This window comes from Desmodus rotundus, chromosome 8 (genome assembly GCF_022682495.2).
Source record: "Desmodus rotundus isolate HL8 chromosome 8, HLdesRot8A.1, whole genome shotgun sequence".
Classification (NCBI taxonomy): domain Eukaryota; kingdom Metazoa; phylum Chordata; class Mammalia; order Chiroptera; family Phyllostomidae; genus Desmodus; species Desmodus rotundus.
Window position 1 is genome coordinate 78,943,081 of NC_071394.1, and position 15,543 is coordinate 78,958,623.

The following is a 15,543-nucleotide window of genomic DNA, read 5'->3' on the forward strand; positions in this document are numbered from 1 at the left end:
TTCTTCTAGTGTAGCCCAGAGATGCCAAAAGTTTGGACATGGTGACCATGCTGTACTTTACATCCCCAGGCCTTACCGTATAACTGGAACTTTGCAGCCTTTGACCATGTTCACCCAGTCCCCCCACCTCCCACACACACCTCAGGCAACCACCAATCTGTTCTCTGTATCTATGAGTTCATATTTTTACTTTTTATTTTTTAGATTCAATATAAGTAAGATCATATGGTGTCTGTGTATGACTTGTGTCACTTGGCATAATGCCCTCAAGGATCGATCCATGTTGTCACAGATGGCAGATTTCCTTGTTTTAGATGGTGAAAAAATATTTAATTATATATATCCATATTCCACATTTAGTTATCCACTTAAGCACTAAAGAACACTTAGATTAATCCATGTCTTTGCTATTTTAAATAATGCTGCAATGAACATAGGGATGCAGATATCTTTTCAAGTTAGTGTTTTTATTTCCTTTGGATAAATACCCAGAAATGGAATTACTTGATTGTATCGTAGTTCTACTTTTAATTTTTTGCAAAACTTCACAGTTAACACATCCTTGCTAACACTTATTTCTCACCTTTTTTTGATAAAAGCTATTCTAACAGGTGTGAGTTCATATCTCATTGTGGGTTTGATTTGAATTTCCCTGGAGTTGGCCATCTCTATGTCTTTGGGGGGAAAAACATTTATTCAGATCTTTTCATTTTTTAAATCAGATTGTTTGTTTTTTACTATTGAGCTTTATGAGTTGTTTATATATTCTGGATATTAACCCCTTATCTGATGTATGTGACTGGCAAATATTTTCTCCCATTCCATAGGTTGTCTTTTCATTTTGTTGCTGGTTTCTTCTGCTGTACAAAAATTTGTCAGTTTGATGTAGTCCAACTTGTTTATTTTTGCTTTTATTGCCTGTTTTTTGGTGTCAAATCCAAAGTATCATCACCAAGAACACTGTCAAGGAAATCATCACCTATGTTTCTTCTAGGAGTTTTATTTCAGGTCTTGTGTTCAACTCATTAATCCATTTTAAGCCAATTTTTGCATATGATGTAAGGAAGTGATTCAGTTTCATTCTTTTGCATGCGTGTGGCTGTCCAGTTTTTCCAACACCATTTTTTAAAGAGACCGTCCCTTCCCCATTATATATTCTTGGCTCCTTTGTCATAAATGAACTGGCCATGTACGCATAGGTTTATTTCTGGGCTCTCTATTCTGTTTCATTCACCCATGTGTCTCTAAAACTGCTATATATCTTAGTAATTTTATAGTGCAAATTCTAGAATACTTTCCATAAGAATCAATAATGTTTGATTTCTTGATATTTTTCTGTTCCTTGCTAAACTCTGAGCAACTTCCACATGCTGTGACTGTGAGGAATTTTATTACATAATGACAAGAAAGATCATGTATTACAAGAAATGTATTTTAGTGAATTATTTCGAAGGTTTAAGAAAAAGACTTAAATGTCATCCCTTAAAGAATTTCTTCCTGTGTACTATGTAGATGTTACTATTTTACCATCTTTATACACCATTGTATATGTCCACTATAAATTCCAGGACTACAGGTGAACAATGTCGATAGTAGTCCACCTGGATTAACAACTTTTTTAGGATATTTCGGTTTTACCAAGTTATTTTTCCTCCTACCAGGAGAAATATACTCATTAATATTTACAGAATAGTGGACACTTCTAGCATACTGCTATTTGGTTCATGGTATTGGCAAACTTAAGTATTTTCAACCCTGAGTGTCAGCCTACTAATCAACAGAAAGCTCTGGTTCTGGGAAACTTCGGAAAATATACATTAGTCATATCATTTACAAAGATGGTAATTTCTTTTCTCTTGAAATTAGCACAACCTATCTTCCTGAGGACTGGTAAAAGGAAAAGTACTTTTGCACCATCCAAGATTAAACGATTTACACACACGCTCAGCTCACACACCCTCACGTACTGGCATCCTCCCTCTCCGGATTAATTTCTGACTTGAAATTTGCATCCAAGGACGGAGTACGCTGAGCGTCATCTTTTTGCAGCCCCCAAACATCTCTGGCAGAAAGCAAGCGGAAGTGACTGAGAACCCCGTCTTAGAACTGGTGCTTCCCCTCCGGGGCCAAGACTCTCCTTTCGCACTCGCCTCCCCCTCTCCTCTCAGTGTCTCTAACACCCCGGGCCGTCAGAGGCGCCAAAGTCCCCGCCCCCTCTCGCTGGCCAGAGTGGTTCTTAACCTTCTTGGGTCGGGATTGAAGAAAACTGTGGCCCCTCTCAGAATGGGGACAGAGACAGAGCACAGCTTGAAAGCTTTGCGAAACTTTCAGGAGACGAAGGACGTGAATCACACCCTAAACTGCAAGATTAAGAACGCCATCCATAAAACTTCTGACTTGGGGCGATTAGATGACAAATCTGGTCCCTAGTGAGACACTATGAAAAGGCAGGCGCTCCTGTACTCGGTCACTTTCACTTATAAGAAACCAAAAGGAGGGATTAGACAGGGGAAGAGAGAAGAGGAACAAGACTGTTGCAAAAAGATGGGAACAGAGAGAAATGAAGAGAAAAGGAACGAGAGAAATATGGGAAATTAGAGGGGAGCAGTGGAAGGAGGAGTAGACACCACGGAGGGGGTGGGGTTGAGGGAGGCCGACTCAGAGAAGCCTACAGACGGAGCGAGGAGGAGAATGGAGAGATTCCTCAAGCGGGGAGGAGACGAGAGACAGAGAGACCCAGAGAGCTAGACTGCGAGCGCCAGGAAAGAGAGACCGTACTGTGCTCTCCCTCTTCAGGACAGGGAGTCTCAGAAAAGCTCTTCTCCACGAGGTGGCGAGAACCGCGACCCGCTGCCCCGGCGCTCCCTGTGCTTCTGGCCCCTGCTTCTCCAAGCTGGAGGGCGGCCGGGAGTCCCGCTCCGACCGGACAGGCAGGGGACGCGGTCTGGAAGGAGGCGGTCCGCACTCACTTCGCTTTCTCCTCCCCTCTTCTCCTAGAGGCGGGCACCCGGGGTATTTGAGCGGCTGAGGACCCGCGGCCCCCCCTCCTCCGCCCCCCATTCAAGAAGCAGCTCCGCTATCCCCGCCAGCACAGGGCGCCCGCCGCGCCTCGGAGCGCACGATCCGCGCTTTCTCCTACACGTTCCCTGGACATTATGCGGCCGAGCAGCCGAGCCCCAGTCCTCCTTCTACTGCTACTCCTCCGGCTCCTCCTGCGGCCCGAGCGGCTCAGCTCTCGGCAGGCGGCGGCGTTGCTCAGCCGAGCGCAGACGGGACCCTCCCGGCGAGACCTCAGCGACTCTTAAAGTTAAAACTTGGCTGCGAGCGTCCGTCTCCGCGCTCAACGCGGCCGCTGCCTCGCGTCGCCGCGGCAGCCAAAGAGGGCAGGAGGGAGGGGGGTGGGAGCAGCGGGGGAGGGGTGAGGAGCACCATGCAGTTTGTATCCTGGGCCACACTGCTAACGCTCCTGGTGCGGGACCTGGCCGAGATGGCTAGCCCAGACGCCGCGGCGGCCGTGCGCAAGGACAGGCTGCATCCGAGGCAAGGTAACGAGGCTCCGGACCCCGGGACCCCTCCACCCCTGTCGCCACCTCCCAGCCTCCACTCCCGGTGGCGGGCAGAAGCTCCTTTCCTTTTCCTAGAAAGAATTAGTTTTCGCTTTGCAGCCTCTCCCTTCTTTAGGTCATTCCCAGGCAATTTCTAGAGAGTGACACTGTGAAAGTAACTTATCCCCCACACCCTTTGCTCTTAGCTTGATTTTTCTCCTTCCCAACCTCCGTACCCCAAACTATCGTAACTTAGTAACCGGAGGCAACGTCTAGCGGCCGGCGTGTTTTATTTTATTCAGGGTATTTGTCAGAACCTGAAATTACCTTGTATATTTTGACTTGTTCATTTTTCTGACTCCTACCAAATATTTATCCACTGCGGGTAAAGGGGTTGATTCAAATGGGAGGAAAACCCCCCTGGAAAATAGGACAAAGCCCTCACCTTTATTTTAAAACTTCTGGAAAACTGAATTACTGGCTTATATATCTCTGCTTCTCTTCGCAGTGAAATTATTAGAGACGCTGAGCGAATACGAAATCGTGTCTCCCATCCGAGTGAACGCTCTCGGAGAACCCTTTCCCACGAACGTGCACTTCAAAAGAAGGCGACGGAGCATTAACTCTGCCTCTGACCCCTGGCCTGCCTTCGCCTCCTCCTCTTCTTCCTCCTCTACCTCCTCCCAGGCGCACTACCGCCTCTCTGCCTTCGGCCAGCAGTTTCTATTTAATCTCACCGCCCATGCCGGATTTATCGCTCCACTGTTCACTGTCACCCTCCTCGGGACGCCCGAGGAGAACCAGACCAAGTTTTATTCCGAAGAAGAAGCAGAACTCAAACATTGTTTCTACAAAGGCCATGTCAATACCAAGTCCGAGCACACGGCGGTCATCAGCCTCTGCTCAGGAATGGTGAGTGGGCGCGCGCCCCTCCCCTCCCCTACTTTTAAAGACTTAATTGCTTTCTAGCCTAAGACTCTCGCTCACTACAGCGAGTCTCCGCTCTGCCGTTAAATAGGAGTTGGAAGCGGGTTTGCGTCCCGCGCTTTGGGTGGCTATCCCAAAGCTTGCGCTCACACTTGAGAGGAACTCTCTAGCGGGTTCTGGATTTTGGGATCTTTCTAGGGTCCTAACCCGGCTTAGCTGCGCTTTGCGTAACGCCGGGTGGCAGCTTGGAATTGGTATACAAACTTAGAGAGTTTGAGGCAGACTCAGCGGCCCAGGAGCAGCTGAGTGCAGGGAGGACACGAGTCCTTATTGGTGCGTCTTGAACTGGGGGTGTGGGCTGAGGATCCCCTGCTTGGATCTGGGGAGTTCCTTCTGTGCGTTGTGGAGGGCGGTGCGTAATCTAGAGTCCTCGCGTACACTGCTGGCGTTTCTTCACGCGTCAGGAACCCTGAGGTTGAACAGGATTGACAGGGAACAGTACCAGTCCCAAGAACGGAAGGGTGGGCCCAGAGGTCCAGGGGCGGGGAAGAGGGCGGAGCCCTCTCTGGCTGCTGAAGTCGGGTGGAAACTGGTAGTAGGGTGTGGCGCAGTCTGATTCTGCACCCTGCTGGCGGTGTGACACGGAGAAGTAGATATAGTGGGATAGAGCCTGGAGAGGCTGACCGGACAGAATTTTGGGACTTTTATCACCCATTGGGGTTTTCTGAGAATCGGAAGAGGGAGCCTGCAGAACATATTTCCCTTGAGAGGGAGGGCGAGAGGGCGGGGTGGCCACCTCCCAAGGCAACAAATACTAACTAAGCAGCGGATCCAATCTGGTACCCTGATCCCCTGCTTACCACCGCTCCCGACTTGCCCTCCAAGAGGTCCGACACGACATCTGCCCTTCCCCCCCCCCCCCCCCGTGAAATCTGAGAGCCCGCAGTAAGATTCTGGTCCCAGTGATCATAGTCCTTGACTTTCTCAAGCGGCTTGCGTTGCTGCGACGCGCGTGTGACGCAGAAACTTTCCCGCTTAAGCTCTCCCAGCGCACAGCGCCTAGGTGATGCGTTAGTCTCTCCCTAAGCACCCACACTCCCCACTGCCACCTTTTAAAGTGGGAGCATGGATACTTACCCGGGGTCTTTGGCTGGCCCCTCTGCGTGCTGCTGTTCCTGGGGCCGCAGATCCCCGACTGGATGTCGCATCCATCTCCTTCGCTCCACCGAGTGGTCGGGTGGGGAGCTAGGAAAGCCAAAAAACTGGAAGCAGGGAGGTTTAGCTTGCCAGGACGCGGGCGATGGGATGAGCCCCTTTAACCCCCAGCAGAGAGCCTGGAGCCGTAGCGCGTTGTCGAGACTGTTTGGAGGTGGATGGATATGGCAGTTTGGAGAAGGCGGTGTGGGGTGCTGCGGTGAGTCATCGCTGCCTCAAGACCTAGGTAGGACCGGAACCCAGGAATCCTCCTGTTCTTCGAAGGGTTACGGCCAGCCGGGTTGGACCTAAGTCAGGCGCCAGTACCAAAAGCATCACAATGATTGTAGAATCCAAGACTGTAAGCCCCAATTTCAGAACCTAACGGTTAGAGCTGCGTCTGTACGTCAAGTTTGTAAACAGCCTTTACTCCTCCCCCGCCCCGCCTCCACACACCGCTGAGTGGCCCCAGCAGTTGAATGAATATTTTACTGCGCAGGACCTTAATTTCTATTGGCAATTTTAGCCAGTAACTCGCACGTGTAAGGGCGAGTGATAACTGTGAGGGAACTGAGGCCCGGGCATCAGAAAAGATGCCTACTGTCTGTAACCCTATTTATGTCGCATTTAATTTGCAATCTCCCTCTTTGGGGGTGGGGGCGATTAACATACATCTTCAATATATGCACGCTTCCGTGATTAATTTAGCCCCAAACCCTTGCCCCCTTGTCTTCTTTCTGGAATTTATCTCCCCTCCCCCCCGCCCGCCAAGACTTCCCCTTGCCATTTTTGTATCAGTAGAATTGTGAAGTTCCTATTGTCCCTCCCAGGAAATGTGCCAGAAAATGTTTCACTCTCCAGAGTGGGCCATGCAATATCCCCCTTCCCCACCACACACACCTCACCAGTAAAGTATGTTTCCCTGAATTCCATCTCAGAGATGTCTGTTACGTTTTTCGAGCTACCCTAACCCAGTTCTAGCCCTCTTTACTTCTCTCCTGCTGTCTCATTAAGACTCATGTCTAAGAAATATTTCCATCTGGTTTTCCTCCAGTCTTTTCTTTCTTATCTCTGCCACTAACAGATTAATGACGACGGGGTGCAAAATCACATCACTACCCTGTTCACTGACTCTACATAGCTCATCAATGCCCAGCGAACAGCTGTAAACTCCATCTGGTACGTCAAACCATTTACAGTGTATACCTTCTCACCCCTCTTACATCCAAATGTCTAGGGGGATGTCTTAAGCTTCCTCCACAAGTCCTGTATTTCAGGCAATCTGCTTTTGCTTCTTTTTCTGAATTTCCCTCCAATCCTAATCCTACCTTATTGCCTTTGGGCCTTGGGATTTCTTTACTCATCTCACCCAGCTTCACATGCTCAAATTATGCCTTTCTTTCGAAGAAGAAAGGCATAATTCTTCTTGTCCAGAAAACCTCTTCCTGATCCTGTAGACTGCTATTATGTCTCCCTCTCCACCTTCATAGACACTTATCTGTATTTCTCCTATGGTTCTTAGTATGCTTGCCTTTGGATTATAGTTCTTGGTACTGTGTATTCTGTCCCTTTCTCCTTGGCAGCAGGATCAACATCAATTCATTTCTCTCCTGTACTGGAGCTTTATATATTGTAGGTACATAGTCCCTATGCTTGAATAAATGTTCGCCTTGACCAAAAAAGGATTATTCTTTGATCAAGCAGCTATTTGTGAATCAACAATAAAATTAATTTGCCACTATATGGATACCATTTATTGAACTCTTATTATGTGTTTTGCCCTGCAATGAGTACTTTACATTCTGTATTATCTCATACAAAATACTAACAACCCAATCCTCAAATAACTCATTGTATTGTACCGATTGGGACAGTAGGCTTTGAGAGTTGGATGCTTGCTCAGAGCCTCACAGCTCCTAAGCGGCAACACTGGGGCTCCCACCCAGCCTTTCTGACCCATGCTCTTAACCATTCAGAGACTGAATCTATATTCCTAAAGAGAATTTCAGGGGTTGTTTGTGTTTATTTGTTTGGTTTTTTTTTGTTAAGGCACCAGACTAAAGTCAGGATACCTGAGTTCTACATTCAGCACTGGCACTATTCAGATGCTTCTGTACTGCCGAAAAGGACCTTTGGACAAGTCACTTCCTCCCTCTGGGCCTCAGTTTCCCTTTTTAACAGAGGTGCCAGATCCATACCAGATGAACTCCCATCTTCCTTCCCAGTATTTATAGCCTGTCTCTAGTAGGTTTTACATATGGTAGTATGTATCCTGCACCATGTTCAGAGTATACCAGAGTTGTGTATTGAAACAGAGAGCTGCCTGGATGAGGTTAAATTTGTTAAATCACTTCTCTGCTCTGCTGCTCTGTTGCTTAGTCTGACCACACCAGAGCTGTCCCCTCATTGAGCCAGCAGCTCATAAATCATGTGGGGAACCTTTTTTAAAATATAGATTCTAGACCTTACCCCTGAAAGTGCCACATTTGCAGATAAAAGACAATGCCCCAAATCTGAATTTTTAGAAAATGTCCCAGGCAATTTTGCTACTTATCTGGGTTTGGGAACCAGTGTCTTAACTTAATACTTCATAAACTTTATCACGCATAAGAATTCCATGGAATCCTCATTAAAATTCTGATTCCTGGGCGCTACTCTAAGATTTTTGATTCAGTAGGTCAGATTTGGGTGGAGCGTGATTATTTGAATTTCAAACAAATTTCCAGATGATGCTAATGATCTTTAAAGACAGTCATTTCCCTTGTATCTAGGGGAAGGTAAAAGGCCTCTGCTTTTCTTTTTCTTTCTTCTCCTTCTCCTTCTCCTTCTCCGTCTTCTTCTTTTTTCATTGCAGGAAAAGGAACAATGGAGGATAGGAGAAGGGCTTGATTTCTCTCCCTTTAAACTTTGCATGGCATGGGAAACTTTTGTGCTCTTGTAATGTTTGGTTTGGGTGGTTCAACCTTGAGACCTCATGCATCATTTGCAAAACTTGCTGGTATGTGGGAAGGGAAGGAGAAAGGGTTACCTGTTTCAAGGTGCTTAGGATGATTGACAAACACAAATTGTATCCTAGTGGTCAGAGGCTAACACCATAACAGTAAAAGCCACTAATGTGTTCTAAACCCTTACAAGGTGTCACTTTGCTAAGCACTTTACTTGCATTATCTCACTTAATCTGCAGGATACCCCATTATAGTGAGTATTTTTATCCCTAATCTATGAACAAGGAAGCTGAGGCTCAGCATTTAAGGAACTTGCCCAAGGTGGGTAGGTAAGTGGTCGTGATGGGACTGGAAACTAGGGCAGCCGAACTCCAAAGCCTTGTGCTGAATCACTCCTTATTGCAAAGGGAAGGGCTGCTGAGAGACTCATGTGCTAGTGTCACAGGTGGCACCTCCATGAGTGCCTTGTGGTCAACGTGTGCTTCCTGAACCTCAATTCATGATAAGGCTTCCATGGGTCAAGTTTTCCCTTGGAGCTCACACCCATCTTTAAGTTTCCAGGCTGTCTTCACACAGAGAAACACTCTCTTTCAAAAAGCTGGTAGAAGGAAATATGGGATGAGAACTTCAGCACCAAGAAGTGTGTCTTAGAGATAGATGTGGATAACAGGTGCAATAGCGTAGAATCAAATCTCAAGGATAAGGTACTGGTGTGGCAGAGAATGAAAATAAACTGCTTCTCCAAATGTGTCACAGCATTTTGGGTTTAAGCAGCCCTCATGACAAAAGGGTTGGGTAAAATGGCACCATCTCCACTTTGAAATGTTTCATTGTTTGTTAAATCAACCTCTCATCTCCTCCTTTGCAGCTGGGCACATTCCGGTCCGACGATGGGGATTATTTTATTGAACCACTACTGTCCACTGATGAACAAGAAAAAGAAGAGGAACAAAACAAACCCCATGTTATCTATAGGAGCAGCACCCCACACAGGGAGTCCTCCACAGGAGGGCATGCATGTGCCACCGCAGGTATTTGCTTCTTGCTTCAGCAGAGATCCCACCTCTGTGGGATGGGTTAGTTGCTACAAAGTTGTAGCTCTCTCACATGCTACAAAGCACTACCATATACATTGTGTTTTATTTGGTATTCAGGTGAGGTAGGTATATCTCCATTGTACTGATATGAAAGCTAAAGAGTGTTAGCAACTTGTCCAGGGTTGCACAGCTAGTAAGTGTCAAGACCAGGATTCAAACTCAGATAGCAGTGACTCCCAGCCCACTATGGGCAGAGTCACCTCTTTTGTTGAAGTTGCTAATTTTTATGATTAAGCTTTAGTAATGTTCTAGGCTATTATAGCCATATCTTCAGTTAGCAATTGCTTATGTTTCTTTTTTTCTGTTTATTTATGTTTTTACCATGTAAAGTTACAAAACAATCTTACAAATGGAACTCATAACACTTCTATGGGTTTCTTGGATTTTTTCCTGTCTGCTTCAGGTTAGCTCATGTTCTGTGGCTTCAGGAAATACAGGGTGGAAGTCTGGGTTGCAGAGTCAGGTTTCTATCAGATGCGTCTATGCCTACAGCTAGATTTCCTTCCATCCTAGCCAGATTCGTTGAGGCTTTATGCTGACAATGTTTGGCCATTGCCAAGGATGTGTCTGTCATTCTGGTCACCCTCTAAAGCGTATGCTTATCCATGTTACTCAGTCTGCAGTTTTGAAAAAACCCCTCACTGTCCTTGAAGCCTGGTTACTTTCTCTGTGGTAATAGCTTATGCTTAGAAATCAACCCTCAATTTGGTCCTCTGTTTTAGAATATTTGTTACTATATTTATATTTTTTAATTCTTGGACTTTCCATTTCTACAACTTTATCTTTATCCCTATTTTCTATTTTTAAAACTTGCTTTTCTGGATTAAATAACTTCTCAGGGTCTTTCTGGCCTCTCCAAATAAGATAAAAATTTAAGACTGATATGTAGTTTCCTAAAATGCTCCCCAAACCATCACTGTTTCATCTCATCTCTGTGTCAGGTTCTTCCACTGTGACAGTGTAGTGTCCTATTCCGTCCTTGATTTATTATTTCTAAAGAGAATTATTTAACAGAAGAACATTGGCTGTCTATAACCTGGAGTAGTCAAGTCATAGGGAGGAGCATCGTAGGGCATAGCGCTCTGGGACTTTTGGCTTCATCCCATCCAATGCCCTGTTCTTACTACCAGGGCTGGGTGGACTATAACTGAAATATTCTGCCTGTTAGACTGTCTAAAGAGCCAAGGGGTGGGAGAGGGAGGATGAGTGAGTGTACTTAGGAGCAATAGTCACAGCAGCTTGCATGGTACCAAGACTGCCAGCTGTAGTAAGTTCTATGGGAAGACATTTATCATATTTTGTTGACCATGCTGGTAAGAATGCTTCTTACTTCCCAAGTATGAATTATCAAGTGCATATTTTATGCATGTGTATAAATAAATATATATATACATATATATGTAACACATAATAGAAAGGAAATGTATGATTCCTCCCTTTCTGACTTACTGATATATGTTCAAAAGATATTCAGATATTTTCATTGATCAATTTGTTGACCAGTGGTACTTTGTGACATTATTCTGCCCTGAAGTGGCAGAAAATCAACATTTTTAAAAAACTACCATTTATTACTATTCTCTGCTGGTGTTGGGCAAAGCACTCTACCCACACAACTTCACTTAATCCTTATCACAGCCTGTAGGGTGGGTAGCATTCTTACCTCCGTCGGATCTGGTAAAGGAGATGAGGCTTTCAGATATGAACAACTTACAATCTCACAGCTACACCATAAGGAACACTCACGTTTGCCTGCCTTGTTCCATGATTTGTTTTCTTCGTGCAGGTGTGGTGTGTGTGCATGTGTGTGCATGTGTGTGTGAAAGAGAGAGGAGAGAGAGAGAGAATAACATCATTCAAAATATCCTCAAGGGTTTTTTTAAAAAATAATTACTCAAGTCAATGGACATTTGGCTGATTTTTGGGGCTTGAGGACAAGTCATTGTCAAAACTTGTTAAAAACACAAAGAAAAGAATCTGAAAGGTGAAGATTGAGGACAGCAGAAGATGCCTTGCTTTTTCAAAAAAGCTTATTTGGGTTCTGGTCATTATTGGTATTGGGGCCTTTAAGTACCACATTCCAAATCACCACTACCAACTTTTCTTTTTCCTTCTGATTTTGGTTTGTTAATGGCTAGTGGTATGGGCTCTTCCTTCATCCAGTGGCTTTGATTGCTCTTGCAAAGGTCCCTGCTGGACTCTGCTACTCTGGTTTCTCTCCTCCAGCTGCTCCTGCATCCCTTCTCTCAGTCCAGATGCAGGAGGCTCACAATAGCTGGAAAGAACTTTGAAACATGACACAGTTCACTAGTAGCCATTAGAGGGATGTACCAGCAGGCCATGGAAACCTCTGAAATCAGGTAGCCTTTGCACAAGGTGTGAAATAGGTGAGGGTGAGGGGGGTGTGAAGAAGACACTCAGGACAGAGAGGAAAGCATCCTCTCTGTAAATATCAATCCATTTATCCATTCAGCTTCAGGTCTTCCCACCCCGCACCCCAAGAGCAGTGACTGGTAACCAAGAGTAAATTTTAGAAGTACCCTCTGAGCCTCATACAAATGCATATTCTTTTTTAAATTTTTGTTCTATTATAGTTGTCCCAATTTCCCCCCATTGCTTTCTCCTGTCCTGCCTGCCCTCCATCCCCACCACAGTCAATCCCCACCTGCTGTTCATGTTCTTTAAACAAACAAAACCCTTCTACCAGACTAAAAAGATGGAGCAAGAATCACTGGGATTAGTAAGTGCTCCAAGTGATTCAGTTCAGCTAAACAAGAGTCCCTGCTAAAGTAGGATTTAAGGTACTAACCACTGTCCATAGTTTGTTGTGTGCTTTGCCCTGGACTTGGATTTCTCCATTATCGTTTTCTGTGCCATCTTTTCTCACACTATGATAGACTATTTGAGAGCTGGAGGAAACTTTAGCAGTCAGCTCTAGGCCACCATGCTAATTATGTATAAATGAACCAACTGAAGTCCTGGGATGTTAAGTTGTCTATTTCCAGGAGTAATAACCTATATATTCAATATCGATCCATCAGAATTTAAGATAGCTCAACCCTTGGAACAGACCCTGGGGGCCCCTGCTGAGCTGTGTGTAACCCTTTAGTTGCTGGATCAGGGGAGTCTGCCCAGGACAAGGCAGTATAGCTCTTACAGTCCTGCCTACAGATGGGACATAAGTCTTGCTCATTTCTGATTCTTCACATATATCTAATTTTCAAGATGAGATTCTGAGATAACATGTTAAAATGACATGTATAGAAAGAACCTTATAAAGTGAAAAGACTTCATGGGTTTAGAAAGACACCTACCACTTAATTTACTCATTCATGTGTGCATTTACTCATTCAGCCATAAAGTATTTATTAACTCCTCTGTGCCGTGAGGATAAAACCATAAAATCAGGAATCATCTTCATGACAGTTGTTTATTATGTGACCTCAAGCACATTTAGAACACAGAGGAAGAAGAGCATATACCTTTCGAGGGTATGGTCAGGACTAAGTGAGTATGAAATAATGAAGGCTCCCAGAACAGTGTTTAGAGACAGTAAACAATCTCTGAATGGCAAATTTTAAAAAAACGATTATGAAAGTAGAAATTAAAACACTATTGCAAGGGAAGAAAAACTCAGAATATCAAAACTCAAAACTAACCAGATTCCTGTGACTGAGCTTGGACTTTCTTGGTAACATGGTCACAAAGGGCTTATGGGACTTGGCCAAAGTCACCCTGCTAACCAGAGGCAAGGCTGAGAGCCCTTTCTGCCTGCTTGCTTTGTCTACACATAATGTAGCGTTTGAAGATTTTATTTCTTGAAAGTTTCTCTCGGCCCAGTGGCTGCCCTTCCTGTGCTGTCTCCGTTTTGCCAGCATTGGACGTGTGTGTGCGTGCAAATGTGCGCTTCGGCCACTTGAGTGTATCTGCATTCATTTGCGATTTTCATCCTGTTTGTAAGTTCCTCAGGATTCAGGATGAGGTGTGGGGAGTTTCCTCTTTCCTATGGTCACAGGGCTGTGACTACAGGGTCCCATACACAATGGGTCCCCAGTAGAGTTCATTGAGCCCTCTTCTTGCCCTGCACACTAGGGGGGCCAAGTGGCAGGCCCATGGGATCAATTCAGGAGAGTTTGTTGCTTTTGTAAGCCACTTTCGCCCATCCCCATCACATTGCATTTCCAGATAAAACCCCAAGTTCTATCACACAGACACTCTCTATTTGACCCTGAATTTTGCACAAGGGAATTTACTTGTTCTTATCAGTGAGATAGACCTGCTTGGTAGGTGAGTGAGAGAAAGGCAGGGGAGTAGACCAACAGAAAAAAGATTATTTTGTTTGCCTGGGCATAAAATACGGTGTTTTTCTGTTACTGAAACACCTCTCTCACCCTCCCATCTCAGCAAGGCCTGCCGTTTATTGTTTCTTAAGGCATTTAGGAATTATATACTGATTGACCCATTAATGCCACTTCTTTTTTTTAAGATTTTATTTATTTATTTTTAGAGAAAGAGGAAGGGAAGGAAAAAGAGAGGGAGAGAAACATCAATGTGTAGTTGCCTCTCATGAGCCCCCTACTGGGGACCTGGCCCACAACCCAGGCACGTGCCTGACTGGGAATCAAACCGGTGACCCTTTGATTTGCAGGCCCACACTCAATCCACTGAGCTACGCCAGCCAGAACACATTAATACCACTTCGAAGGAAATAATTGGACAATTGTGTAAAGGTGTTTATGGGAGAATACTCAATACAGTGTTGTTTATCATAGAAAAATGCTGGAAACAACCTAATCCCATCAATCAGTATGGGGATATATCAATAATTTATGAGGTGTGCATTGGGTGGATTCCTATGCAGCCATTAAAAATGATGACATAGATGTATGTTAACAGAGAAATATGTATATTAGTGGAGGGTAGTGATGATTCAGTGTACATGGTGTGATCTCATTTTTAAAAAATAATCAAGTGTGTGTAGGTGTATGTGTGTAAAGAAAAATATCTGAAGCAATGTGCATGAAAATGTTCATAGGATTATTTCTGTTTGGCAGGAACATAGGCAATCTTTACCTCTATATTTTATATTCTTATATTCTTGCCATGGTTCTGTAATATTTTCATAATCACCAAATGTAGTTTAAAGAGGAATGGGGGTAGTGGCATGTGGTTATTTTGTAGCCCCATGGCACTTGTCACCAGGGACCAACAGCCAGGCCAAGATCCCATTGTTTGCTTCTTTCCTTTTATGGGGGGTGGGGGAGGGGGGAGGGAGGATGAGATAGTTTCAGTACCACACAGATACAAATCTTGCTTTTAGCTACTTCTTTGGAACACTGGGGCTGATGAAAGCTGAGGGTTCCCCTAGATCCATTTAAATTAGGCCTGTGCCTATTGGACTCACCTTGGGGATCACCATGGTTTAGTCTCCATTAGTGACTAGGGACTCTGTCCATCACCCCCATTAAAATGTACTGTCACTTCTTGGTTGGGGTCCCAAGGATATGATCATAAAGCCTGAAAAATATAAGATGATAATAAAAGTCATCATTTGTTGGACTCATATTATGTGCATATGGGATCTCTGTGCTGTACACATTCCATACATTATCATATGTAATCCATTCGTCAACACTGTTGGGTAGGTATTATCATCCTTAGTTTACAGTTGAAAAAATTACAGCTCAGAAAGGTCCTAGTAAGAAGTCCTAGGAGCAATTTGTTCTAGTAGGAAGTGGGGCTGACTTGAGCCCAAATCTGACTCCAATGTGCGACACTGTGGGACAAATTACCTAGAAAACACAAGTGGAAGAAGCTGCCACCTAAAAAATCCTT

At 44.8% G+C, this 15,543-nt stretch overlaps 1 protein-coding gene across 1 annotated transcript in view; it reads left to right on the forward strand.

Moving 5' to 3' along the window:
* Positions 1-2,615: 2,615 nt before the first annotated feature.
* ADAMTS9 (ADAM metallopeptidase with thrombospondin type 1 motif 9) overlaps positions 2,616-15,543 on the forward strand; it is a 164,678-nt gene continuing 151,750 nt past the window's right edge. The window contains exons 1-3 of the mRNA XM_053929461.1: positions 2,616-3,545; positions 4,054-4,457; positions 9,480-9,642. Coding sequence (XP_053785436.1) covers positions 3,431-3,545; positions 4,054-4,457; positions 9,480-9,642 — 682 coding nt within the window. The 5' untranslated portion in view covers positions 2,616-3,430. The remainder of the gene's footprint in view (positions 3,546-4,053; positions 4,458-9,479; positions 9,643-15,543) is intronic.